This window comes from Fonsecaea pedrosoi (assembly GCF_000835455.1).
Source record: "Fonsecaea pedrosoi CBS 271.37 unplaced genomic scaffold supercont1.4, whole genome shotgun sequence".
In the NCBI taxonomy this organism is placed as follows: Eukaryota; Fungi; Ascomycota; class Eurotiomycetes; order Chaetothyriales; family Herpotrichiellaceae; genus Fonsecaea; species Fonsecaea pedrosoi.
Genome location: NW_013550612.1, coordinates 1,028,802 through 1,055,187, shown reverse-complemented (window position 1 = coordinate 1,055,187; position 26,386 = coordinate 1,028,802). Strand labels below are relative to the sequence as shown.

The 26,386-nt window shown below is 51.6% G+C and overlaps 9 protein-coding genes across 9 annotated transcripts; 5 read left to right on the top strand and 4 right to left on the bottom strand.

Annotated features, from left to right (window-relative positions):
* Positions 1-6: 6 nt before the first annotated feature.
* On the bottom strand, positions 7-567 carry Z517_06173 (uncharacterized protein; the record flags this gene model as incomplete). The annotated part of the gene is made up of 3 exons (XM_013427915.1): positions 7-191; positions 338-359; positions 421-567. 3 exons carry the CDS (start codon positions 565-567, stop codon positions 7-9), a joined length of 354 nt encoding a protein of 117 aa, XP_013283369.1.
* A 1,854-nt stretch (positions 568-2,421) lies between these two features.
* On the top strand, positions 2,422-4,573 carry Z517_06172 (hsp72-like protein; the record flags this gene model as incomplete). The annotated part of the gene is made up of 2 exons (XM_013427914.1): positions 2,422-3,168; positions 3,359-4,573. The coding sequence occupies 2 exons, from the start codon at positions 2,422-2,424 to the stop codon at positions 4,571-4,573; spliced, it is 1,962 nt and encodes a 653-aa protein (XP_013283368.1).
* A 1,278-nt stretch (positions 4,574-5,851) lies between these two features.
* On the top strand, positions 5,852-6,307 carry Z517_06171 (uncharacterized protein; the record flags this gene model as incomplete). Its single annotated transcript, XM_013427913.1, has 1 exon — positions 5,852-6,307. The coding sequence occupies one exon, from the start codon at positions 5,852-5,854 to the stop codon at positions 6,305-6,307; it is 456 nt and encodes a 151-aa protein (XP_013283367.1).
* Positions 6,308-9,185: 2,878 nt separating this feature from the next.
* Positions 9,186-10,667, top strand: Z517_06170 (uncharacterized protein; the record flags this gene model as incomplete). Its single annotated transcript, XM_013427912.1, has 1 exon — positions 9,186-10,667. The coding sequence occupies one exon, from the start codon at positions 9,186-9,188 to the stop codon at positions 10,665-10,667; it is 1,482 nt and encodes a 493-aa protein (XP_013283366.1).
* A 1,676-nt stretch (positions 10,668-12,343) lies between these two features.
* Z517_06169 (uncharacterized protein) lies at positions 12,344-13,639 on the top strand (the record flags this gene model as incomplete). The annotated part of the gene is made up of 1 exon (XM_013427911.1): positions 12,344-13,639. The coding sequence occupies one exon, from the start codon at positions 12,344-12,346 to the stop codon at positions 13,637-13,639; it is 1,296 nt and encodes a 431-aa protein (XP_013283365.1).
* Positions 13,640-13,913: 274 nt separating this feature from the next.
* On the bottom strand, positions 13,914-14,876 carry Z517_06168 (uncharacterized protein; the record flags this gene model as incomplete). The annotated part of the gene is made up of 1 exon (XM_013427910.1): positions 13,914-14,876. One exon carries the CDS (start codon positions 14,874-14,876, stop codon positions 13,914-13,916), a length of 963 nt encoding a protein of 320 aa, XP_013283364.1.
* A 601-nt stretch (positions 14,877-15,477) lies between these two features.
* Positions 15,478-15,873, top strand: Z517_06167 (uncharacterized protein; the record flags this gene model as incomplete). Its single annotated transcript, XM_013427909.1, has 1 exon — positions 15,478-15,873. One exon carries the CDS (start codon positions 15,478-15,480, stop codon positions 15,871-15,873), a length of 396 nt encoding a protein of 131 aa, XP_013283363.1.
* A 911-nt stretch (positions 15,874-16,784) lies between these two features.
* Z517_06166 (uncharacterized protein) lies at positions 16,785-21,622 on the bottom strand (the record flags this gene model as incomplete). The annotated part of the gene is made up of 3 exons (XM_013427908.1): positions 16,785-21,039; positions 21,124-21,221; positions 21,302-21,622. 3 exons carry the CDS (start codon positions 21,620-21,622, stop codon positions 16,785-16,787), a joined length of 4,674 nt encoding a protein of 1,557 aa, XP_013283362.1.
* Positions 21,623-22,420: 798 nt separating this feature from the next.
* Positions 22,421-25,019, bottom strand: Z517_06165 (uncharacterized protein; the record flags this gene model as incomplete). Its single annotated transcript, XM_013427907.1, has 2 exons — positions 22,421-22,542; positions 22,613-25,019. The coding sequence occupies 2 exons, from the start codon at positions 25,017-25,019 to the stop codon at positions 22,421-22,423; spliced, it is 2,529 nt and encodes an 842-aa protein (XP_013283361.1).
* Positions 25,020-26,386: the final 1,367 nt, after the last annotated feature.

The following is a 26,386-nucleotide window of genomic DNA, read 5'->3' as shown; positions in this document are numbered from 1 at the left end:
TCGACCTCAACCTTTCATCTCCTCATCCTCGTCTTCGGGGGCTTCGAAGTCCTCGTCATCGTCGTCGTCATCATCATCCAAATCGTCTCCGGCGTCCTTGGACTTCTGCTCGGCTTCGGCCCAGTCGATCTGCTTGCGGCGAGTCCGGGTTTCGACGATGTTGTCCAGCTCAATCGCTTCCATCTCATCATCTGATTGACAAAGTCAGTTTCGATCGCCTTTCCGGAATGTCGCACGCAGGGGACTGAGATGGAAAAAAGAGACGGGAAATCGATGCGCGATTGCGATCACGAGCGCGGTAGTGTAGAAAGTTTATTCGGAAAGGGGCAGATGGTACCTTCTTCTTCAGCTTCAAGTTGCTAGAACAGAAATCGTGTTAGAAAAGGATCACAAGGTCAAGGACTGGTGTCGCCGACGTACCTCTATCTCTTCCTCTTCTTCTTCTTCCTCGTCGTCGATATCATCCTCGTCCAAGAACCCTATTTGCTCCACCGCTTTGCCCTTGCCTTTGCCGGTGTCTGTCACTTCGCTTGCGTCCTTGGGGACGGTCTCGCCGTTTGCCGACATTTTGCAGCGCAGAGGGTACGAGTGAGGAGATTTCAAAGTCGATGGGATAATAAGGATCAGGGTTTGAAGTGTCAAAGCCGTGGGTATTGAGCGTGTAAAAGAGCAAACAATTGTTGGAGGATGGACAATTCAAGTTTGGAGAGTTGCGCGTTTCGCGACAGGGTCGCCAAGCAACTGAGTTCGGCTAATCGTTTTGGGATGTTCCGGTTCACGTGATGGGCTTTCACCACAACCCCAGACGCGGTACCTGTTCGGACAATCGCCTCCTGTCCTTAGATTCACCTGTCGACAAACCATTGTTGCTGTAATAGTATGAATTCATAGACTTAGAACACGGACTTGCAGACCAGTTCTTGTTGTGAAACTAACGGTCTTTCAGGCCATTGCACTGCCTTCCGAACCCTCTTGAAAATTTCAACTTTGCTCGGTTAATCCGCACAAAATAAATCCTGGATGTACAACTACATGGGTGCTGAACAGGCCCTAGCGACAGGTAGGTGCTAATGGGCCGGTAGAGTCGGATTTTGATGTCTCGATCAGGTGGAATGGCCGGCTACGGCGGTCATTGGTACACTACCAGCATGCTCAGACTGCGGAATATGCTCGACAACAGGAGAATCAGAGAGACCTCACTCCCCCCAGTGAGATTCAAACCAACGACGCAAGGAGCGGACTCGCTTCCTCGAGGATGATACCCCCAACTGTGGATCTCCGCGTGCTCGCCTCGTGAAGAGTAAACCGTAGTTATTTGTATTTTCCTGTATTTTGTACTTGTAGTATTCCCCAAGGGAATTGACTTTGTGGCATGATCACTGTGAGAAAATATTGCTGATCTTTTAACCTTACCCTCGAGTTCGGTTCATGGCGGCTACCATAAGAGGGTAACGAGAATGAGATGTGGGAGGGGAAGAACGAATGAGAATCCAGAGGGCTTGGCCGGGGCGGAAGGACATGGCAGACAGAGTTGCCTCCACAAAATTCTAATCTTTCTAGCACAGTCTACTGGACTTCATTTGCTTGTAGCATGTTCGCTGAATACCACTTTTGGTGGGGAGGAAATTTCGAGCGTTGGTAGTGATGTCGAAACGAAGGTAACGGAGGTTGGTTTGGTGGTATGGATACCAAGATAACTCGTATCCCACCAGAAGAAGAAAGAACTGGATGATGTATTGCAATGCAGCCAATTTCATCATGTTGAACAGGTTCGCGCAGGAAATGGAAGCATCGTGAAAGATTCCTGACGGGTATCGAAGATGCAAACATCAGGCGACTTTTACCTGGTTGCCCCTCCAATCAGGCCTTGAAACCCACTTCAGCCTTGTGGTCGTAGAATTTGACCGAAAATGATTGTGGTTGGTGGGTTGGCCCATGACGTAACCAGGCCAACTGCGGGACAGCTTCCATGCCTCACCCACCGAAAAACCACCAGGCGACAACTTCCCCCATCTAGAGTTCCCTATAGCCTAGATGACGAGACAAGGCGCTCAGAGAGAATCGCAGCGATGCATCAGGTAGCATCTCAGCCCACTTCCAGGCACCGCATGCGCCGGCTGGAAGAGGCCGGCAGCTTCGAGTGGGAACCAGTCCTGCAGCTAGAACAGTCACCGTAGTTCCACGCACTTCTTCATGCTTCTACCAACTGCGTCCCGCCCTCGCCTTGGCGAAATTTTGACAACAACCAAATTCCATAAATCTCTGTGATCAGGCTCTGCCTTTCCTCTTTCTCACCATCAGAACAAACATTCACGAAGAAATCCCCTCCTAGAACGAAAAGTCTTCTTCAAGAGACTTCTTAATACTCCTTAATTTTCCTTCCAACACGCTATCTCATATTCCTCATTTCCTCCAGTCATAATGGCTCCAGCCATCGGTATCGATCTAGGTACTACCTACTCATGTGTGGGCGTCTTCCGAGATGACCGCATCGAGATCATCGCCAACGATCAGGGCAACCGGACTACCCCCTCGTTCGTTGCTTTCACCGACACAGAGCGTCTGATCGGCGATGCCGCAAAGAACCAAGTCGCGATGAACCCCCACAACACCGTCTTTGACGCCAAGCGACTGATTGGTCGTAAATTCAACGACCCCGAAGTCCAAGCCGATATGAAGCACTTCCCCTTCAAGGTTGTTGACAGGGGTGGCAAGCCTGTCATCCAGGTGGAGTTTAAAGGCGAAGAGAAGTTCTTTACACCTGAAGAGATCTCCTCCATGGTCTTGACCAAGATGAGAGAAACTGCGGAGTCATACCTCGGTGGCACAGTCAACAACGCAGTCATTACTGTCCCTGCCTACTTCAACGACTCTCAGCGCCAAGCCACCAAGGATGCTGGTCTGATCGCCGGCCTCAACGTCCTGCGTATCATCAACGAACCCACTGCTGCCGCCATTGCCTACGGTCTTGACAAGAAGGCTGAGGGCGAGCGCAATGTCCTCATCTTCGATCTTGGTGGTGGTACTTTCGATGTCTCACTCCTGACCATCGAGGAAGGTATCTTCGAAGTCAAGTCTACCGCCGGCGACACTCACCTGGGTGGTGAGGACTTCGACAACCGTCTTGTCAACCACTTCGTTAACGAATTCAAACGCAAGCACAAGAAAGTATGCAGGCTCTTTTCCTTAATCTTCTTCCCATTGCCCCATCCCCGGTGGAGTCAGAATTTTGTCCCAGCCTTGTATAGCTTTTAAAGTTAGCAAGGCTGTCACAAAATTTCGATATATTCCACCTTCCCCCATTCCCCCCGCATCTTCCACCCCACGTTGTATTGAGCATGCGCTAACTTTTCAACAGGATCTTAGTTCCAATGCCCGAGCCTTGCGCCGTCTCCGCACCGCCTGTGAACGCGCCAAGCGCACGTTGTCCTCATCGGCTCAAACCTCAATTGAGATCGATTCCCTCTACGAAGGTATCGACTTCTACACCTCGATCACCCGAGCCCGATTCGAAGAGCTCTGCCAGGACCTTTTCCGATCCACCATGGAGCCAGTCGAGCGCGTCCTACGTGATTCCAAGATTGACAAGTCATCTGTCCACGAGATCGTCTTGGTTGGTGGCTCCACTCGTATCCCCAGAATCCAGAAGCTTGTTTCCGACTTCTTCAACGGCAAGGAGCCTAACAAGTCGATCAACCCCGACGAGGCTGTTGCCTACGGTGCTGCAGTCCAAGCCGCCATCTTGTCCGGTGATACCTCATCCAAGTCTACCAACGAGATCTTGCTCTTGGATGTTGCCCCATTGTCCCTCGGTATTGAGACTGCCGGTGGTGTCATGACTCCTCTGATCAAGCGCAACACCACCATCCCCACCAAGAAGTCCGAGACCTTCTCTACCTTCTCCGATAACCAGCCTGGTGTGCTCATCCAAGTCTACGAGGGTGAGCGTGCTCGCACCAAGGACAACAACCTCCTCGGCAAGTTCGAACTTTCCGGCATCCCTCCTGCCCCGCGTGGTGTTCCACAGATCGAGGTTACTTTCGACATGGATGCCAATGGTATCATGAATGTCTCCGCCGTGGAGAAGGGAACCGGCAAGTCCAACAAGATCGTCATCACCAACGATAAGGGTCGTCTTTCCAAGGAAGAAATTGAGCGCATGCTCAGTGAGGCCGAGAAGTACAAGGCCGAGGACGAAGCTGAGGCCGCCCGTATCGCTGCCAAGAACGGCTTGGAGTCATACGCCTACTCTCTCAAGAACACTTTGGCCGACTCCAAGGTTGACGAGAAACTCGATGCCTCTGACAAGGAGAAGCTCAAGTCTGAAATTGACAAGATCATCTCCTGGCTCGACGAGAACCAGACTGCCACCAAGGAAGAGTACGAATCTCAACAGAAGGAGCTTGAAGGCGTTGCTAACCCCATCATGATGAAATTCTACGGTGCTGGCGGTGAAGGTGGCATGCCCGGTGGAATGCCCGGTGGTGGTATGCCCGGCGGTCCTGGTGGCTTCCCTGGCGCTGGTGGTGCTGGCCACGGCGATGATGGTCCAACTGTCGAAGAGGTTGACTAAATGGCTTCATAACGACCAAAAGCATATGAGCATGAGCGGCTTGAATTCTTGTGTCAATCATACCGGCGTTGGCGTTGTCAATGGGATATGGGAATGATACCTCTTTGCATGGCATAGAGTTTTTTCGGCATCATCCTGTGCATGAAATGAATCAGTGAGGTTTATGGAATCATCTCAACAAATGATGGTTACAGGGGAAAGTCAGAGAATCGGGATGACAGAGCTTAGAATTAGCTTTTCAATGCACAATCCATTTCAAAATATGCTGCGAGACTTGTTATAGTCTGTGTTGTACTTGTATTTCCGCATTGTTTCTATTGTGCGTCACTGCTCCAGCACCTCATACATATAGTGTGCCATAGCGGCGCCAGATCACCTCCGATATCCCGACACTCCGGCATTTCGATTATCGCATCTGGCGATGTCGCCTTACCAACCACTAGCCACAAACTCTAGGATTGTTGAGGATCGTCGGGTTATTCATGATTGAGTTGGATTCATTTTCGCGCCACAATATTCCGACTACGGTCTGACTGGCAGCAAAACGACTCGTGGAAAGAAGTGTCGATCTGGATCCACGACATGCTGTTCGTTGTGTTGGCAGTTGTCCTTCTCAAATTGTTGTGCTTGCATATAAATATCGCCTGTTTCCCAGCTCAAGGACCCGGCAACCCACCTCATGGCCATTCTGGGGTCGGCTGCAACGTGGTGTCAATGTCTAAAAGGACCCGACACAGATCCACTAGTATTATATGACCTCTCTTCTCGCCTTGCCCCTTGTCGACCCACGTGTTGAGTCATGACTTCGCTATACCCTGTGAAAGAGGACCTACTACCAAACATGGCTATATTGCGTGCGTATTTTTCACCGCCACGACCAGTCTGAGTTTTTTTCGAGGCCAAAATCGACACGATTCGAGGTAACATCGGAGGCGCTCCTAACAACGGCGGTTTCTTTGATGACTAAAAAGGACTGGACTTGAAGTTGTAGAGACGTGTCCTTTTCGATGCCACTAACGACGAGCACAGACATAGCATATCATTGATCCCCGGAACGATTCTGTTCACAGGGAGAGATATAGAGGGAATACATCGTCTTCTGAGGATACACGGACCTCGCTCGAAAAAAACTGATTCTCGATAAGTTCCTTTCTTCCCACCCAGCGGATATATACATTCGAGGTAACGGACACGTCTCAAATCCAACTACATCTCCCACCCCACCAACCCACGGTTTCTTTGAACACTAAAACAAACAGGACAAAGAAACGGCCCATCATGCACACCACTTTTGCCTATCTGGTCAAGCTCCCCCACCTGTCCACCCAAGAGTTTATCAATTACTATGAGACGAAGCACATCCCGATGATCAACCGTCTCGCCGGCCCGGAGAACCAGCCCCTGGTGTACAAGAGGCGGTACACCCACCGCGACGACCCGGCGTTTGTCTTTGTGCGAGCAACCGTCGACGCCAGAGGTACGCCGGTGGCCACTCCGACGTCCTCCGGTTCCGGTGATGAGGCCGCGGCGGCCAAGCTGGAATTGGACCCGGGTAACGTCGACTTTGACGTCATGACCGAGATTGGATTCGCCGACGAGGCGGCAAAGATGCGCTGGTTGATGGCGCTGGGGCAGGGTGAGAATGGGAAGATGGTCAGGGAGGATGAGGAGAGGTTCTTGTGGAGAGAGCGCACGCGAGCGGTCGTCGTTGAGGAGTTTGTGAGCTTCGGCTAGGCCGCCTTGCGCACATGCCGTTAAACCACTCGATGTAGAGCTATGGGGAGTTTCTCGTGCTGCGAATGAGTGTCGGTCTCATCTCCATGATGTGTGGTGAAAGCACGTCGAAGGTGAAGGAGTTGAGCTATTGGGCAGCGTGTCTGGCGATTTGTATCCGCCTTGAATCGATCAACTCAACATCTGTCAGTTCGACATGGCACTGTATAGACAGAACCACAATATCCTCCCAATATGTACCTCAGAACAGTCAGTTCATGCCATTGTTCGGCGTGATAGGGAGTCTGCCATCGAACAGTACGTGAACATGAAGTACCAAATGGATCGATCTACTCGCCACCATGAGAAGCAAACCATTGATCAAGTACCGGAGACTTAGCGACAGCCTGAAGCGCATCTCATGTAGGTATCTAGGCCCCGTAATGTACAGATCAAATCCATTGACATTACATGTTACCAACCATGGTGTACAAAACGGTCTGGTCATGGTCACCAACCGTCTGCTCCCTTCGTTTGCCAAGCCTTTTAACCTTATTCTGCATTCCTCTTGGCGCCTAGCTAATGAGCGAATCTACATCCTCCAGGGTAATTTTCGTTAGTTCGCCACCAAGTGGATAAGTCTAACTAGGCTTTAATTGGCTTAGATTCTACCACTTAGTGTGCATGCCATTCGCGTCTATCACGTCCTGACAGCGTTGTGGCATCTCGTCTACCAGTTGTTGTAGAAGGTCCTGTCCTATCGCGTTCCAGGCTTCATTCACTCGCTGACGAAGTTGGTCGTACGAGGTAGGTGGCTGTGGGTAGTGCTGAACTAGCTAATCCTTCATCTCGTTCCATACCGTCTCAATGGGGTTGAGATCTGGCGAAAAGGCAGGCCAGAAGATGCAGTTGATACCACGCTCTTGTAGCTCGTCTATAGTAAGTCTCGCGGCGTGGGCAGGAGCGTTATCCTGCATGTATAGAAGCCCTGGATTTAGACGAATCCAACCCTGAATCAACGGAACTATTCGTTCACAGTAGGTCTCGGAGGTGATTGAACCCCATTCCTTCTCCCAGAAGAGAGAAGGGCCCTTTATATTAGCGTTGAAAGAGCCCCAGAACATCCATCCTTTTGGACGTGGAACTCGCTCGACTATACAGTCTGAGTGTAGTTCCTCGCCAGCCTTCCGAGTAACGAACGTCCGTCGATGTTTATAGCCTGTTATCCACGTTTTATCGCTCCAGAGAATCTGATTCCACTGCTCTTTTGTCCAGGAACGATGTTCGAGTGCCCATTCGAGTCGTGCTTGCCGATTAGCCTTAGAGAGAGGTGGCTTTCGTAGAGCGATTCGGCGTCGATAGCCTCGTTAATGAAGAGCGTATCGGATCGATTCGGCGCTAACTTCACCCTCAGGCCATAGTGCTTCTACCACTTGTAAATAGGACATTCTTCTAGTCTTTCTTGACTGTATAACGAACTGTTCAACGTAATCCGCCTCTTCCTTAGTAAGCCGTGGAGGCCTACCTGCGTTGGAATGCTGTGGAGTAGCCCGTTGCTTTTGACAGGTATATTGAACTGCGCGTTGAGAAACCTTCAGAAATGAGGCAATAAACTCGTACGAATAGCCAAGTCGACGCATTAACAGGATCTCTCGACGTTGATCTCGTGTTAGACGCTTTCGAGGTGGTGTAGAAGGTGGTGTAGAAGGTGCCATATTGGCTGAAAATCAGTGGTATTACCTAGTATTCGAGAGTGAAATGCGCAGTCTAGGATAGAAAGGATGGACGCGTTTTCTAGACTAGTCCATTTATGGACTAGTCTAGAATAAGTGGATTGGTGGCGAACTAACGAAAATTACCCTGGAGGAGTGTAGATCGTGTCACGTAGAATTGGTCTTGGCATAAAACGCCCTTGAATCTCCTGCTGGCCTCTCTGCCTCTCTTTTCGACTTCAGCCAAATCGATCCATTGGTTCAAACAGTACCCGCCAGCTGCATTCGCATTGCGGCGTGATTGTTCCCAAGTCTTGGGCAAGGTCTGCAGACTGTGTTTGAGTTCCGTGTACCTCTATTTGGAGGCTTGCAATGAGTTGAAATTGGTGTCTGCGGGATCAGACATCTAAAGGATACGAGAGCAATGAACCTGTTTGAGTCTGATCCGAACACGCTCGAAAGGAAAGTTTTTGCAGAAGAAGTACTGAATCCATGTGTGAAGCAGGATGCTGCACATTTATATCTCTCTCTCAAGGCAACCTACGTGAGTGATGATGTCGAGTCTCGCGGCCTGGAGAGCGACCCCTCCACATCTCGCGGCCAAGCTAGCAAAAGTACTCTTGGCTGGTGGCTTTCATTAGCTCGCTTATCATTGTTGCACTAGTTGTGTCAACCTATATGAGCATTCTGCGTCTAGAGAATCCAAAGACAATTTCAGAGCACGACGGTCGAATCAGCTCACTGGAAGAGCTCAACGCTCGAGTCAAAGGCGAGCCATGATAATCGCCACCGACTTGCCAGAATTCCGCTGTTGCCCTCTCTCTGCGGATGAGTGGTTCGTCTTGCCAATGTCAGCAAGCAGAGGGTGTGTACAGGGAGCCCGTCGACAATTATAAATAACCCTCGAAGAACCGCCGGAGGGGCTCAATCTTCTGCTGAAATCTCCATCCCAACGCCATCTTCAAGCCAATAGCGTACAGGTCTACTGGAATCGTTCCTGAACATAGATAGCGTCTTGCTTTCCAGCCTTACTTGAGTGAAAGGGTCGCCCACGTCTCCAGACCACGGCTACAATGGAGAATCGTCAAGCAAAAAGAACTTCTACTATTCCGAAAGACCGATGGGAGGATCTAAGATCTGTCATCACCCACTTGTACTTGGATTGTGAGGTTAGCCTGGAACGAGTCATGGAAATCATGAGAGATCAATATGATTTCGATGCGACAAAGACCATGTACACGAAAAGATTCCACGCTTGGGAAGTCAGGAAGAACATGACCCAAGAGCAGAAACTGAGCACCTATGCTCATTACCGACACCATGGTGGCGTCACTGACGACAAAGTTACCATCAAAGGAAAACCCGCATCCATGTCCCGGATTCTACGCCCAGTTCAACAAAAAGGCCAGAAAATGACTATGGTCGCCCAGGAATTGCCAAATGCCATGGTAAATGCTGCTTCTTGGGATCTCCAGGGACCAGATATGTCTTCGACTTTTGAAAACCAAGTCCCTAGCCAGAAACATGACCCTCACCAGACGATCGCAGCTCGGACCATCCAGGGCATCGGTACTTTTCAAAAACAGATATTGCAGGAGAGTCCGGAGAGCAGCATTGCCGAGCTGATTCTACGCCACATCAACTACTATTACCGGCGGTACTCGGATAACCCACGGGCGGTTTTTCATCATACCCAGAGCCTAGGACAAGTTTTCGGTGTCATCGACGAGGGACTGAATCTTCTTGTCGATGGGGGATCGGGCGCCTACACCAAGTTTCATGATGCTTGTGGCGGAGCTGCAGCGTTGTTCAGGCATCAGCCTCTCCAGATCACCGTACAATTCAGTGCATGCTTCTCTCTGCACAAATGGTCCTCCTACCCAGAATTTCGAGGGGCACTTATGCGCTACCTCACAGGAATGGCTAACGAAGTCCTTGGACCCGATCATTATCTGCCCAAGATACTTAAGCTTATGCTCCGTGAGCACACATCTGTGAGCCTCGGCTCTCAAGTCGTCCGCCTTACTGCGGATACTACACTCTCGAGATTCCGAAACTCGAGCACCGACTTGTTGGACTGCATGTCGTATTTAAGTTTGCTCGTCAGCAGAATGCACCGCGATACGGGCGAAGAATCGACTCTCCTAAGTAAGTTAAGCCAGGATGTACTCATCACGAATCTTCTTGACGGAGCCGCCACCAGGGATGAATTCTTGGTGTACAAACTTGGCAACCTGAGACTTTCGCAGAATCGCCTTGATGAAGCCGAGGAGTTATTGACCGAGGCGATAACACTCGCCGGTGAGAGCCCAGACGCCGGTGGAGCGAGTACCTCCAAGCTCCGCATGTTGGCATTCAACGGCATGGGGGTTCTCTTCGGGAGAAGAGGAGATCTGACCAGACGGACCGAGCACTACCGATTGCCGCTGGAATGGAGCACTAATGTTGTCCCAAAGGAAGCCTTGAGCAAAGGGGATCAGCCTCGACGCGTGCAGTGGTTAGAAGACGTGGTGAGATATCATACTTCGACGGGACACGTGCTGGAGGTGCAAAGTCTACGCGAGCAATATCACGATCTCTGGCCTGAGCTTGGTCGAATCAAGTACGGAAGGCTGGGCCGGTCGGGTGCTGGTGTCGGTGCCCGAACTTGGCAATATCTCTCACGATGAACTAACTATTGGCCATTTGCTTTGTGTTGTCCCAGTCGCACTGCAAGCGGGCCACCGGTTGCGGTTAGCAGTGATACGAGAAATGACTGATATCGATATGTCCAGGGAAAACTGGGTGCAGGTTCGGTCTTGTTCAGCCATGGTTATGGAAACAGGGCCTTGGAGAGTTCCAAACCCCCGGCATTGGTAGTGAAAGTGTGAGAAGTGCAAGAGAATATGGGGAAACAGTATTCCATGTAAGGAGGACCTTGATTCGTGCTATAATAAGCACCGCAGGTGATGTGCAGGGTTTGATATTTGTAAGGTTGGGCTATCCCTTCTGCAACCACCTTTTTGTATGTTGAGGGGGGTCGATAGACCTTCTTCGAGCTTCTTGCATGCAGGATCTGTATGGCATCATTATAGCTGCTTGAGCATGCCGTCTTAGACGCCGCATTCCGTGAATGATTGCGAGGGCTAAACAAGATTGCTTTTGTGAGATAATAACTGGACGTTTAGAGGATGCTGGAAATGGTCCCATCTACCTTCATGCTGCCCTGGGAATCGAGCCAATTAGAGGAGATGAAACTTATTCCGAAAACAGTCAAGGGTCTTGGGGCATAACCTTGTTTCATTCGTCGAATTGACAACGCTAGCTATGTACAGGATCGGTGTGTTGTAGCAGGACGCAAATAGGGTACCACCAGTTACTTGTAGTCGATTCTGGTATTACTCCCTGTACCTGTCCTTGTAGGGGTGAAGTTAAACCCTCAAAAGCGCCCCCGGAGGGTGATCAAGAGGTTACCAAGACTGCGTTTTGTACTTCGCAGGAGGAACGGCGTCGCAACATGCAGACACGAGCGGGCCGCGTAATATCCACCAATGAGGCCCAGTGTACGTAAATGTCGTTGGTGGGAAAGGGGATATGAGTAGTTAGTGTGGACTTTGTCTACAGGCACAAGGCTTGACTGGTCAGTTGGCTCCAAAGGGGCATCGAACGATTGACATGGTAACAAGGACACTGGGACTTTTCGCCGCGACGCGGGAGACACAAGAAGATATGGGAGCTTCGTGCGTCACGGCCTCTTTTTGACTGCTGGGGTGTGATTACAGGGCAGGTGGCACAGGTCCAAGTTCTTCTTGCCTGACCGAGAGGATAAGACGCCACAGAAAAAACAATCCTAGACGATGTGAATCACGCTATTCTTGAACCCTTGTGGCATTGGCTGCGGTCCAAGAACCAGCAAACGAAAAGTTGCCGTTGTAAGGCTCATGCTAAGCGCAAATCAAACCATGTCCGCCGCCGAGACGGGAGGGCCAAGCAATTCTTCCCGAGATTCAAGGTCGCATGTGTTTTTCAGCCCAACTATGTAATAGCCAGAGTTCGCGATCCACAAGGTCTTGACGCTGCGGCTAAGGTGCCTTTGGTCTACATTGTTGTTACCGCCTACCTAGAGTGGAGAACCGTGACTAAGGGTAGTGAGTTCAACGACATCGCTTGTGTGTGTGTGTGAGAGAGAGAGAGAGAGAGAAAGACAGAGAGTCGTAAAGCAGCCGATGTACGCCTGAATAAACGCAGATTTTTGAAAACCGAACCCTCGTTGTTGAAGTATGAGTGCGAACTTACAAATTACGGCCTCTATCCTCCCCCCTCAACAAGTCTTCAAAGTCAGTGGCAGCAGACATGACAAGAGGAAATGGCGACGGCAGGCAAAATACACTCGTGGATACACCATGACGACCAAACAGATCCGTCGTCCCTAAAGAGCCAGGTGTTTCGCCATGTGGCTGCGCACCGACAATGGAAACGTCTGCAGCGCACACGGAATCTGCGGGTCTCAGCCCTGAACTTGTACCACACATTTCAAAATCAGGGTCAGCAGACTGCACAGATCGACGCCCCTTTCGTCGGTTCCTACGACCCCTTTGACACCTTACCCATGCCCCACACGGCTCAGATCGACGAGCTACTCCAATTCGACCAGCTCCATGTCTCCCCAGCAGTGGGCAGCACCACGATCCCTCTGCACCCGTCGGCGACGTATCTCCAAGATGAACTGGCCGCGTACGGGTTCTTGGCCCGCATCGCGGCGATCAAGGCGCGGTGCGACCCGAAACCAGAGATCCTCAATCTGGTCCTCAAGTTGAAAACGAAGGCGATGCAGCAACTCCGCCTGAGCCTTTTCCAGACGGGCCTCACGCACCTATGTCGGCCGGTCATGTCTCTCCTGTACGCCGAGACGTGGTGCGACGATCATACGGCGGTGGCGGTCCACCTTCGCCTGCTGGAGGCTATCAACAACCAGTATGGAGCGAAACCCGAGGATCTCATCTGCATCCTCCACTCGGACACCCAGCGCGCTACCCTAACACTGGGAAGCCCGCTGTTCACGATGGACGACAGCACGTGGGATATGCTCGAGGCAGACTATGCAGTGTATGTACCCCTTCCGTGGCTTGAGGATGACACTGGCGATGGCATCCAATGGCCCTGGCGCCGCTTGATACTTGACCTGAGAAACGCCCTCGTGGCCATCAGCGTGGTGCGAGCGGCCGAGACACCATGGGCTGTTCGACAGGCCGCCACGGTCAGATTTCTTCACATCATGAGGCTTCTACTAGAACGGTACACTTCGAGCTCCAACGATATCGAGAAATGTGCGGCTTTGGCAGCTCTGTACCGACTCCGTCTGGCGGCCAAGATGGAGCGGATACCGCTTTTCGACACCACCGTCTTCAATGCAGGGAGGCTGATCCTCTGGAGACTCAAAGAGTTGCTCGCTACGATGTCTAACGAGTCGCCCGGGATCCGCCTGTGGGTTTTATTCGTAGGGACAATGTCGGGCGACAGTTGGTTCGAGGAGGAATTCAGGGGCCAAGCAGAAACGCTGGGACTGGTGAACTCGGACGACGTCAAGGCCGTCCTCGGTGTCTTTGAGGGCGGAGACCTACCGGGTATAAGGGTCGACCAGCTCATTAGTCCTTCGTGTTGAATGGTAATTCATTGAAAAAGGTATTCTGTTCGCTTGAGATGCAGTCCTGCAACAGAGGATTTTATGCACAAGGTTTTGTCCTTGTAATCCATTCGGACGGACAATGGTTGCCTTGCCAGCGAGACGAGGGTCAAGTAAAGCCCTGTCGCAAGGCTGCGGGTGACGGGTAAGCCACTGGGGACCCAATGGGGAAGGAAGGTTGGCCGAGTAAGTGCATTGCTCGATTGGTACAGTACATACCCAGGGTGCCCGTACCACAAAGTTTTCCTCATGCTCACTTACCCATTATTCTCGACACTCCCTCTAAGTCCCCTTCGACCGTCTCGATAAGATCTTCGTCTACGTACGCTGAGTTGAAGCCTCCGTCAAAGTCAACGAACCACGTATTTTTCATGCTGTCAATTAAGACGTTGTCAGGCTTCACATCTCCCCAAATGATTCCATGATGATGTAACGCAAGCACCGTATTTAGAATCTGGCTCTCCCATGTCTGCCTCAGTGAATGCGTGATTCTGCCCGTGCCAATATAGTCTGCCAGCGTACCCTGATGATCTGTGCATTCCATCAATACTCCTAGAATCTTGTGTGGCTCGTTGGTGTAATGGACAAGGCCGTAGATAGATGGGAGCCGGTATTTTTGATGTAAGCGACTGTGCTTGATTTGTTGTAGTATCTTGAACTCTCGAAGAAATGACGCGTGGTCCTGTACTGCCTTGAAATGGTAACAGGCAGTATCTCCGGCCACGAGGACGGAGCCTGGAGTGTCCGATAGGACGTCGTCGACGTCCGAGCCGCATGTCGGTAAGATTCTAGTCATCGAGGCGGCCACATGAGGGATTTCTGAGGATTCTGGAATGTTGCTCAAGTGAATCTGAGGAATCAATCCCACGGGATCAGGACGATCTTTAATCCAAGGTAAGTATGTGAGGCTGCCCGCATCTTCCACCAACTTAAAGTAAAGTGTCTCGGGCACGTAGAATTGTTGAAGAGAAAATTGGCGTGGATCGGTCGAGAGCGAATGGTGAGCGCGTAACATGGCAATGCAAGCATCTGAAATGAGAGTGTACAGATCTTCGTCAGCGTCATCGTCTTCTGGTGCTTCTTCGATCAGTCGCAGAAACTCTGCCTTTTCAGGCCAGTTCGCCAAGTCCTCTGCTCGGACATAGACGTGGAAGAGTTTTCCATCGGAACGAATAACAAAGGAGGCCTCGTCAAGATCACAGTCGAAATGCGTCATCTCCATCAACGACCTACTCCATGTCGATCAACGATGGCTTCCAAGTGACAACGCACTGGATGGAGCCATCCGCACCTAGATATATATCCTCGATGTCTGCCACCTTGCCGTCCACGTCACCCGTGCCGCGACGGGGGTAAACGAAGTGAGCCTGTTTTGGGTGGGATGAACCTGATGATGTATGACAGTGCTGGGCCTCCAGTGCCTCTCATGCCTCTCTGGCCTCTCTAGCCTTCCATGTCTCCTTCGTGGCCCGGCAAGGGCGCTTTTGAGGACTGCCCGTGTCATGCCGAACTGAGGACTCGGTAGAGACGAATATCCTTTTCGAGTTCGTGTTGCTTGGGTGACAGTGCCATGATCTGATCCGATAGCATCCTCTGGAGTTAAAGGAGGCGACGAGAGTGGATGTTGTAGAAAGGTACTGATGTTTTCTATGATTTCGCAGGTCAGTATCGGGGAGGCCTTCGAGAGACGGCGAGACGGATAGCAGTGTGGGGAGCGTTCAAAAACTACAAGTCGACCGAGAAAGAGGCGGTCGTGGGCTTGATGGCGTTGGCGCGATCTGAAGGCACGGGCCTAACCTTGTCTACGGCCCAGCTGCATGGGAAACCCATCAAATGGGATCGCCATCAGACGGTTTAGCAGCAGAGCCCAGGGGCGCAGACGAGGACGGAGAAAGACCGGAATCACACCGATAGGCGAGAAGATTCACCTCGATCTCCATCCGGACGCATTTCGGTTGACCGTAGACATTGACGAGCCCATCCTTCTCAAGACGCTGACCATGTGTAACAGTTTCGAGCATGATGACGACCGTGCTCGATTCCTCCAGCAGACATATTCCGACCTGGGCTACATGTATGGCGTCCGGCAGAACCGCGCCCAGAGTTCCCATTACTATCGGCTCGCTCTCGAGAAAGCGATCCAAGTGCAAAACACTGCAAACATTGCGTCGATACGATGCCGCGTGGAGGCTAAGGCCATGACCGACCACTAGAGCAGCTAAGCGCAGTCGCAACCACAGGGCGGTACTAGCTGGGTGCTATGGCGTTTTGTCGGCCGTACTCTTGACTGACCGCAAAGAGATTGATCTTGTTTACTTTTAGGTTCACAGTCCAGGTTCTTCTAGGGGCGTGGTCCTAGCTCTACCTCCATGCAATGTGTGGTTTTGGTCAAGGCGAGTGAGTGATGATGACTGAGATGGATAGATAGATTGATACTCCTCATCGGATCTCTCTCTCTGTCTCTCTCTGTCTCTCTCTGTCTATCTCTGTCTATCTCATACCATATACCCAGTCCACTAGCACAGCTGTCATTACTGTCTGTCTACTGGCCCTCGTTTCATTAAAAGACCCAACAGTCAGTCCTCGCACGCGAAGAATTCCCAGAACGCGAGAGACGGCAACGAAATGAGCCTCGAAGACACAACCTGACTCCTTACTTTTGATCTTGATCTTGGATCTTTTCATCTTTTCATTTTTCCATTCGGGACTTCATATTTGTCTTTGCTACTTACTGCTGTACCAAGTACCAAAGCTGCAAGGATGTTGCTGGATCGGAGCTGTCCGATCACACAGATTGAGTAAATGAATGAACAGGCCTTTTCGACTTCTCATAAAAGCCCAAAATCAACATATGTATGGGAACCGCTTTCCCTCCTGGGTTCCCTGTACATGATATCCATCCTGCTTGTTCGCGATCCTCATCTTTAATCCCTTCTTGTTCCGTCAATCACCCTTCGGCTTCAACGATCCAACGGTTTTCCTGCATCAACAATCAAAAGTCATTTCGACAGAAATTGATTTGGTGGCAAACAAGGCAGGAATCCGCGCCACTGGCATAGCCCTGTGTCTGTCTTTCACGAAACGCTGAGTTGGCTAAGGAAAAGCCTTCCTGCATTGGCCCCCTTCATGATTGAGCTTTACCGTCCCTGAAAGCATCAATCCTTTCCCTCTCCGAAGGCTCCAGACTGTCGTAGTAACGTTCCGCCAGGCCGCCTTCCCAACTATCCAGCCCAACCTTGTCCTTAACCGCGATGAATGGGCTTCGATAAACACTAGCCATTCCCTTATGTTTCTGAATATAGTAGCCTGCAACCCTCGCCCAGAATCCACCCCTTGCAGACCAATCGCTTAGCTGTTTCGGGATCGGGCGATCGTTGACCAGTAACCCAGTCGGTCCAAGTGGACGTTTCTCCAGAGACTGGACAAGAAGGGGTGACGGATCGGCCATAGGAGGTGGAGGGGAGAAGTGGATTGTCGAGGAATGCGGCAGAATTGGCTTGGGAAGCGGGACTTGAGGCTTTGGCTGCGTCATGCCACCATGGATAGTTGTGTTGAGGGGATCGAAAATTGACCGCTTGGGAATGTAATTGCTGATTTGTAGACCAATACTCGCAGCAGGGAAAGGCGCCATGTCATGCATCATGTCTAAATCCATCATGTCCATTGAGGCGCTCCTTTTTATTCCCATGTGACTCAAAGGGAGGGAGACGGTCGATGACAAACCTAATCCAGAGAAACTGCCTCTCGCAGAGCGATGTCCTGCACTGGACCCCGGTGGGCTGATCTGCGTAGCATTTGGGTTGATAAATTGAGGTGGATTCTGCGGATCTAGTGGTTGCATCGAAGGGCTCGTAGCGGATGAGTTGGCATGCTGCATAAATGAAGGTGAGGTGTCATGTTGCTGCAGGCTGGGACTGGGCATCATGTACGAACTGCTCGGCCTGCTGCCAGATGGAGAGTGCTTTCCTGCCTCCTTTTGAGCCTTGATTTGATCGGGGCTTTTGAATGGGTAAGCTGGGTTGGAAATCCGGCGTCGACGCTCGACTTCGGCAGAAGGTGGAGGCAGAGGTGGTTGGCTTGCGGCTGCACGGATGGTTTCGATGCGGGGCTGTTGATATGGTGTGCTTGGAGTTGAAGTTCCGGGGGGACTGTGACTCGGACCGCTGTGATACGGAAATTGAAGGTGGGATTGTTGCACATATGAAGGGAAGGAAGAAGTGGCAGGGGATTGGGGTCGGCCATATTGGGGTGAAAGCATCGAGTTGAGACCTGAATTTGGACCATGTCCAAAACTGGGGCTCCGCTCTGTGGCGCTAGGATTCATCCAGTCGCTGCTGTATTCGTACTGTTGTGACCTGATGTTTGAATTCATCATTGAAGGACCGTAACGCCCAGTGCTGTCGAGTGCAGTGAAGCTCGGGAAGGGGTCGTATTGTTTGAGCGGGGGCAGCGATGGATCGTTTGACCACTCCTTCATATGCTTAGCATGTTGAGATGCTTGTTGTTGGAAATGCCTTTGGCGCTGGACAGCTTCGAGATCAATCCCAATGCCACCATGACGGATGGAGGTACTGGAGCCTTCTGCGGCGTCAAGCTGGCGGACCTTGGCTTGTTGTCGCTGGAAGATCCGCGCCTGCTCGTTCAGGCGAGCCTCTTGGCCAGTCATGATGTCTTTGTATTGCGACGGTTTGATCTGGCTGGCTTTGATGGGCCGTGCTTGATTGCTGCCCATCGTCAGATCTTGTGTCGTTCCGCTGAAAGTCCCTGGAAGGGCTGAACTCTGTAAATGCTGTTTATCGACATTCTGCCTAATGCTTGCCATTGCAGCATTCTTTGCGGCAAAATTAACTAGTGGATGGGAAGCCGAGAACGCCTGCCGCTTGGGTTGAGGTGGTGGTGCCATTGCCTTTTTGGAAGGCATGACCATGTCGAGGAAGTTTGCGGCAGGGTCATGAACCGGTTTGTCAGGATCGGCCGTATAGAATGCCTTTCCTTCCGACGAAATCTCTCCAAGGTACAACCACAGTTGCTTTTCCTTGGCCAGATCAATGGGCTTCTGTGCTTTGTTCACGGGAGGTAGAGAACAGACAAATTCTGCCCATTCGGTTCTTGGCTCCTCGGTGAATAGGTCGCCTGGACTTGGCTTCTTCTCGGTTGACTCGGGTAGTGAAGCAGTCATGCCCTGTAGTTCTTCCGGCAAGTCGAGCGCATTTGCACTTGGCTTCTGTAGATACGAGGTGGCGGAGTCGACGAACAGGATCGAAGTGGGATCTACTTCTTTCACCTGTTTCAGATCTGGCAGGACCTTGACAAGAACAGAGTCTTGACCTTCGTCGTACCCAGCAATAACCAGGCCGGCCTCAATATCGTCGAAATTGGTTGCCTGAAATTGAATAAGCTCCCCTTTCTTGAGGCCGAAAAGGAACCGTCGGAACTCAGCATTCTGCCAGCAATTGTTTGCGTGATTGCAGGCCGAAAGTTCACTGGTGATTCTTGTGCGTTTGACTGTACGGTGCAGACGACATCTCCAGTCGAAGCCGATATCGCGATACTCCACCCCTTCGTGCCAAACAGCGATTTCGCCCTTGTCGACTTGAACACCAGCTTGCATTGCACAGGTCGCGTGGAACGATTTGGTGCATTTTGCTGATGAGCATTGAAAGCACGATCCTTTTTTCTGCCGGCACTCGTGGCATTTGAGTTCCAGACGATCTTTGCTGATGTTCTCAACATTATGGACCATTTCTTTGCCGTCATTGCTAGCAATGTAAGTTTCTGGCGTGTACATAGCACAAGTTCTGTGTGCACGCTGGCCTTGTGTCGTCGGCAAAAGCTCCTCCCAGGAGAAGTCGTTCGGGCACAGGCAGCAGGGCTGGTTCTTGCTGACTTTTCTGATCTTGATGATTTTCCTGGCCTTCTTGTTAGGAGCGAGCTCCTTCACAGCACGTTTTCTCTTCTGTGGAATCTTGATCCTGCCTCTATCGCTACTGGGAGGCGTGGGCAGGTCTGTTGGTTCGTCCTCATCTTCGTCGTCGGTAACCTCAACTTCTTCAAACTCAGGTGTAGGCTCGCCGTTCATCCGGCGGATAAACCAGTCCACATCGATGAAGACACTGTCGGCTTCGCATTGGCACTTGCGCGCTGTCTTACCATACTGCAACCAGTTTTCAATTGCGAAATTGACAGACTCTGCGCAGTTGTAACCCAGATTGTAGCCGGAGTGATATCCAATGGGGAAGGTGATGACAAATTGGCCTTCGCGATGAACAACTTTATTGACGTTGACCCCAAACTTCGATTTCAGGATTGCAGGCGAGACGAGGTAAGTCTTGTGGCGCAAGAACTGATCACAGTCCTTAGCATCTGAGGACCAGATAGACTTCATGGCCGCTTCAAATTTGGGGGCGTCCTTTTGAGATATGCTGTACCATTGCTTTGGAGCACCGAAATGGATGTAGTTGATACTGTAGAGATCCACGTCTTCCAAATGCCATGCAAAAGTTGCTCGCCACATCCCAAGGTACAGGTAGGCGGTATTGACACCAGGAATAGGTTGTCCTAAAAGGTCCAGCAAGTTTGGTAGTTTTGCGACATTCCACTCCTTGGTATCATCATCAAACAAAGAGCCCGGCATGTCAGCAGCATACATGGGGTTGCTGAAGTTCAGACTTTTCCAGTATTTCTCTTCGAGTTCGTCGCATCGCTCGGGCGTCCACTGGTCGTTGTCGTATACCCTATAATCAAAATCCCGGAAAGCCTCCTCGTCGATTTCATCCATGGCCTCCCGGGCGTTCCGTAATCGGCGAGCGGCAACAGTGGTCTCTGCCCCTTTGCCAACACTCGAAGTTTCCTTCTTGTTGGCGTTTTTGGGTGGTCGTCCTCTTGGTCTGCCAGTGCCAGGTGGTCTGCCCCTCCCTCTCTTGGCCTTGGTTGGAGTTGGGTCGGCAGTTGTGGAAGCCGCCTCATCATCTGCTTCCTCATTTTCCAGACCCGTTGGCTTCACCTCGGGACTGGTGGGCGTCGGCGGGGCAAGGAGGGTAGAATCATGGTCGGTGGGTTCTTCTTTGATAGGAATGGATTTGGCGCGACTCGAGGCTCTTCTGGAAGCCTCGGGTGTTGCTGATGCTTCGGTCTTCCTGCTGCGAGCGGTTCCTCGTCCAAGTAATTTGTCAGCGTTTAGGCGCTTCTCACCACGCTTGGCGGGTGGTTGGTTTTCGGTCTGCTCGCAGAGGGATTTCCATTGTGGAAGGGTATAAGACCGCATCTTCTCCATATTTCTTTGGGTGTAGATCCCTTGTGCACCGTGGAATTCCTGGGTGATGGGATTTTTAATCCTGATGGTCTTGACCATTTCGTCCAGAGCCTTCCGAGCGCGCTTCCTATATATGTAATCAGCCTGGTGGTCGAAGAACAAATGTCATGTCGGCAGGGCGGCAGCATGTCTTAGAAGAGAAGCGGCATACCATTCTTCAGGAGGATCGATGAGGACGATACCTGACTGCATGCCGTAAGGGTCCACGCCCTTGACATATCTTTGGAAGTCCTTGAACTGGGCCATTGTCTAATGTCCATATTTGTTAGCCTGTCTTTTCTATGTTTCCTCCTTGTACCGGGCCAGGTTATCGGTTGTATGCCACGTACCGGAGTAAAGATCGGAACTCCATTCTCATATCTGTCGGGTTTGACCTCCGAAAACTGTTCGGCTTCTGCGCCAGCGCGTGCAGCCTCCTCAAATCTGATCCTATTTTCCTCATCATCAATGTCATCGTCGAGTTCGGAGAGCGAGGAAGTCGAGGCGGCGTCATCATCCTTATGACTCCCCTCGTCGGTAGTGGGAGGGGTATGGACTTGAGGAGGTAGGGATAGAGACTGGGACACGGTCCCTTGGTTGTCCAAGGCAGAGGCACCAAGCCCGTCGGGGACAGGGAGGGTGGCGGTCGTGGGCATGGTGACTGCTGCCATGGTCGGAACAAGAAGGGTGGGAAAGGCTGAGGGTCGGGTATAGTGGAGGTGGCGAGGGGACGGAGTTGGGCCAGGTTGTGTCTAAGCACATGAAGAGAGTTGCAACGACGCCCGTCGCGGACTCTAACCACGAGCTTCTAACCACGAGCTTTGGACCGGAACAGAGGGCGACGTCTATCGTAAAGGAATGCGATGTTTGATTACACTGGCGCAGGACTGGGCTGCGATGGGGGAGTCGGGACGTTGAATCGAGCAGTCCTGGAGGGTGACCAATATGGTTTAGCGTGATGAAGGAACTATCTTCTTGGCGGGCTAAATGCCGGTCGTGCATCGGCGCTATCAGGCCACTGAAATACCCAGCCTGAAGACTACATCGTAGGAAGCAGTACAAGTACTGCGCTGGTGGATACAAGCAATTGTGCATGAAAACAAACCATTGTTGCTGGACTTATTGACTACATATATGAAATATTCCTTACTGCTATATCAAAACCTCTGCACCACACGCATCGTCACTACTCGAACATCAGCTGTGACTAGTGTCATCATCCTGCACCACGCATGCGCCTCCTCTCGAGCCTCCCGCCACTCATTGGTTCGCTTGCTCGATCCAGGCACAACACCCCCGGACCGGCCTGGACCTGCGACTGCAAACCATCCCCCGCAAATGCGCACAAAAACTTCTGTCCTGCCACTCTTCTCCCTGGTTAATCAGCTCCCCTGCCACACATTCCCATTTGTCCAATTTATCAGCCAACCAGGGACAATACCATCGTCCGATTTGGGATTCGGCTCATGTTAGTACTCGCTCAAAGCGAGCTTCTTGCCCACGGTCCTTCTTCTTTGCGCAATTTGTTCCGCAGGTTTGGGTTGATCCTTTTTAAGGGCTTGCAACAGCATGCCAGCGTCGAAGAAACCATCTAAAAGAAGGGGAAGGAAAGCAGGTCAGTGACAAGTCTGCAAACGACCACAATGTCAGGCGAAACTTACATCCACCCAAACCATCATCCTCTACCTCCGCCGTGTCTAAGCTTGTAGGAGTCTGGAAACCATCAACCTTTGACGCTTCGGTCTTGATGATCCGACCCCGAGACTTGAGGCGGCCATCCTTGCCCGCCTTTTCTTCTGCCTCTCGGGCCCGCGTGATTTTAGATGCCGCAGCGTCTTTCGTCTTGGTAGCTCTCAAAAGTCGGCGGATTTCGTTCAAGTATGACTCTAAACTGTCTACAAAGCGTTGAGTTTGCCGGTGCTTGCTGCTGGCACAGACTGAGATGGAGTCATCTTTGATGATGTATCCAATACCGAAACCATCTCCGGAAGTTGGTCCGAAACCAAAGTGGTGTAAAGACGGATTGCCACAGTTGGAGGTACTGATGATGGTGTTGTTGATCTTGTCCCAGCCAGCATCACTAAATAGGGCTGGCATCTGCTGCAAAGCTGGGGCCGGTGAACGGCTGGACTCGGTCCCAGTGCGAGAACGGCCAATGGGCGAAGAGGGCTCCTCGAGTCGCCTTGGACTACCCATATCGCTCACATCAGTGGGACTAGAGTAGCCGTTTGAGCTGAATCCAGTAGTGCTGCCGATTTCGGCGGATTCGTCGTTCACCTTGCGCTGCCAAACACAGTAGAGGGCATATAGATGACGGTCTGGGCCTTGTGCTTTACTTGAATCCTTGGTGATGGCGGTGTGTTTCTGCGTCGCCACTCGCAGTGCATCGACCTTCTTCGAAGCGGCATTATCTGCCCAAAACGTTTTGACAAAATCGACACACTCGGGTGTCACTGATCGAATGGCTTCTGTCCGACCATGGAAGAACGTCTTGGTCATGGCAGGTTCGTATGTGTTCTCAACACGGCCATACAGACCATAATATGCAGCTTGGAATGCCATTTGAACAAATGCATCAGGCGAGAAGCCCATAGAGGTGATGAAGTTTTTGCCATAACCAGTGAAATCTAGTGTCTGAAACTCATTTTGGTTGATCAAGTCTGCTAACCGGGTCTCTGCAAACCGCAGGGCGATCTGCAGTTCGGGGGTCATGTCCCACTCGAGCTTGTGAGGAGTGGTGCTCACGTCGCCAAAGCTATCGGGGTCTCGCTTCGACGGGTCCGGGCTCTGGCTTGTCCACAGCGTTGGCGCTTGGCCGTTGATGGACTTTGCAAATCTCAAGATCGTGTCTGTGTAGACGTCGCTGGCGAATCGGAGGACCGTATGGCCATCCACACCCGTGTGCTCGAAATTGATGCCAGCACTGCCGTTCTTGCAAACGATGATTTGGAGCTTGTCATACCATCTATTGGTGCAGGTCCCAACTTGGACACCACGCTCGACCTCACTAGTGCCGCAGAGCATGTTGCCGCAGAGCTGAGAGACACTTGCGGGTTCGGTATAATCCAGGCAGATCATGAATAGGGCGGAGTCAACAATGTTGAGGCAGTCCGCATTGTTGGAGCCTTCATCCCTTGTCAACAAATCGCGCAAGTGTGACCAGGTCTTTCGGTTCTCGGTGGTGAGCACGCCGATTGCGCCTTTAGCTGCCTCCTGTATAGGGATCTGCTCGGCATCATCGACAATAACCTGTAAATTAATGGCGAGATCCTTTTCAGTCATGATCAGGTCGTTGTTGTCGTCGAGGACATCAAACCAATAGAACTGACCGCGGCACATGACAACGACATGTTTGGAGTCGGAATCTTGGCCGATGATGCAACCATTCTCTGTAGGCACTCGCGCAGTCCCAAAGAGTCGCGAGTACTGATACATGCATAAGGGCGTCCCTCTGAGCGTGTCGGGCGGCAGCTCTTCTTTTCGCACAGCCCTGACAAAGCAGAGAGCAGAGATCACCAGAGATGCCGCCCTTGTAACTTGGTTATTCCGCGCCGGGGTCGGATCGTCCTCCAGTAGAAAGAAAGGGTTGAGGTTCAGGACGACAGGGTTGTCATAGTTCAAGTACGAGTCATACCAGAACTGCTCGATGTAACTGGTTCGGCCCGTGGCATATTTCTTTAATCGTTCCTGTAAATCCTTACCGTCGTTCTCAAGAAAGTCCCGAACAGCAGCCTTTGTATCGTTGTGCTCCTGTGGGGACTGTAACGGAGCCAATGCATCAAGGTATTTCTTCATGGTCGCATCTAATTCGGGTATGGGCAGCTTCGGTAGCTTGTCCTGGGCCGCGAAGGTGATTCCTGGTTTAACAGGTTCCTGTTTCGAAGACATAGGCTCTTTCTCCACCTTGGTATACGAGGCTGTGGTCTCCTTGGCCGCCTCGAGCGACCGCTCCGCTTGATCGCCTGCCATATTGGGGTGGTCGCCGTTCTCACGCGATGAACTGCTCAACGTCTCGTCAAGAGATTTAGGGCGGGCAAAGTATCTTGTTCTTGTCCCTGTGGAAGACATGGTCAATACTTGAATCATGCGTATAGCGCAGCCAGCACAGTGGCAATGCTCAGAAGACGGAGTGCGGTGCGGTAAAAGTAGTGGCAGTCATGCAAACAGTAAGGGGGCATGAGGGACGTGATTTTCGCGATAAAAGAAAGGAACGCAAGTCCAGGATTCTGACGAGAAGCACGAGGAGCTTCGGAAAGAGGAACAAAGAAAGGAAGAAGAACTCCAATGTGGAAGAGACCGCGCGAACAGCATAAGTTGTCACCTGGCACAGGGCGAGACTGTCAGGAGGGGTTTTCCATGCCCTTTGAACCTTGCCCGAGGGCAGTCTCTCTCAAAACAACCTCTTACAGAGCCGATCTGTGCATGTGAAACGGGTGCGGCAGGGATAATGGTCTTATGACGATATGGCGCCCACGGTTTATTCGCAATTCGGAACGTATCGCAAGGCGGGCCAGCCTGCGCGTGGACAGGGAGCAGGTGTGGGCATAATAGTCACTGTATTTTCGCAGTGGTGCGCTCGGAGGAAAGGAAAGGACGTGGACGTACAGAGGTGTAGAAGATCGCAGAGCGCAGTCTAACTCGTCGAGAGGCTAAAATCCACCCGCGGTTTGGGCGGTTTCGGGGATCGCTGAGTGGTCTGAGAACCCGAGCTGCCTGGGCCTGGGAATCTGCTGCGCCGTGACAGTTCGACTCAACCGAGGTGGGCGATGAGACAAGCAGGAGTCGAAGCGCCTGGATCAGGCCTGAGAACTTTATGTCTGTATGCGACACTTGTCGAAGCTGAATAAAACGTATGGAAGAACTCTTGCGGCTTTGAAGCTGCGGTGGTGGTTGAAGGATACCAGCACCACTTGACCAGAAAACTTTTGTGACGTATTTGGATTTCGAAGCATGCCAATCCCCCCAGTTGCAGTCATCTGGGCTTCGAATCCCCTTTAAAAGATTTGCAATCCCGGAGCTTCTAGAACATTTGCACGAAGAACGGTGGTTTTCGTCCCAATGTTGCAACCCTTCGCCCTTCTCGCCAGCTGAAGGAATAATTGACGGATGATCGGAGGCGCATCGATAACGACAAAACCGGGTCATGAGAATCACCCTCGAAGGGTAGACCTCCGGTGTCGACAATGAGTGAGCTGCACTTCCGTTTCTCCGCAAGCCAAACCTGGGGAAATACAGTCATGGTGGCATGGGTGAAAGGGACGATACTAACGGCAGTAATTAGTGGGCAGTCCCAGGACGAAGCGAGGATAAAAACCGAGACAAATCCGTCGCCTTTCGCCACGCGCGTCACGATCGAGTAGCAGACTCCGTTGAAGATTTGGTCAACGCTGTTGATACACGCTTTTCAGCTCGGGCCTCTATCCTACAGACTCGAG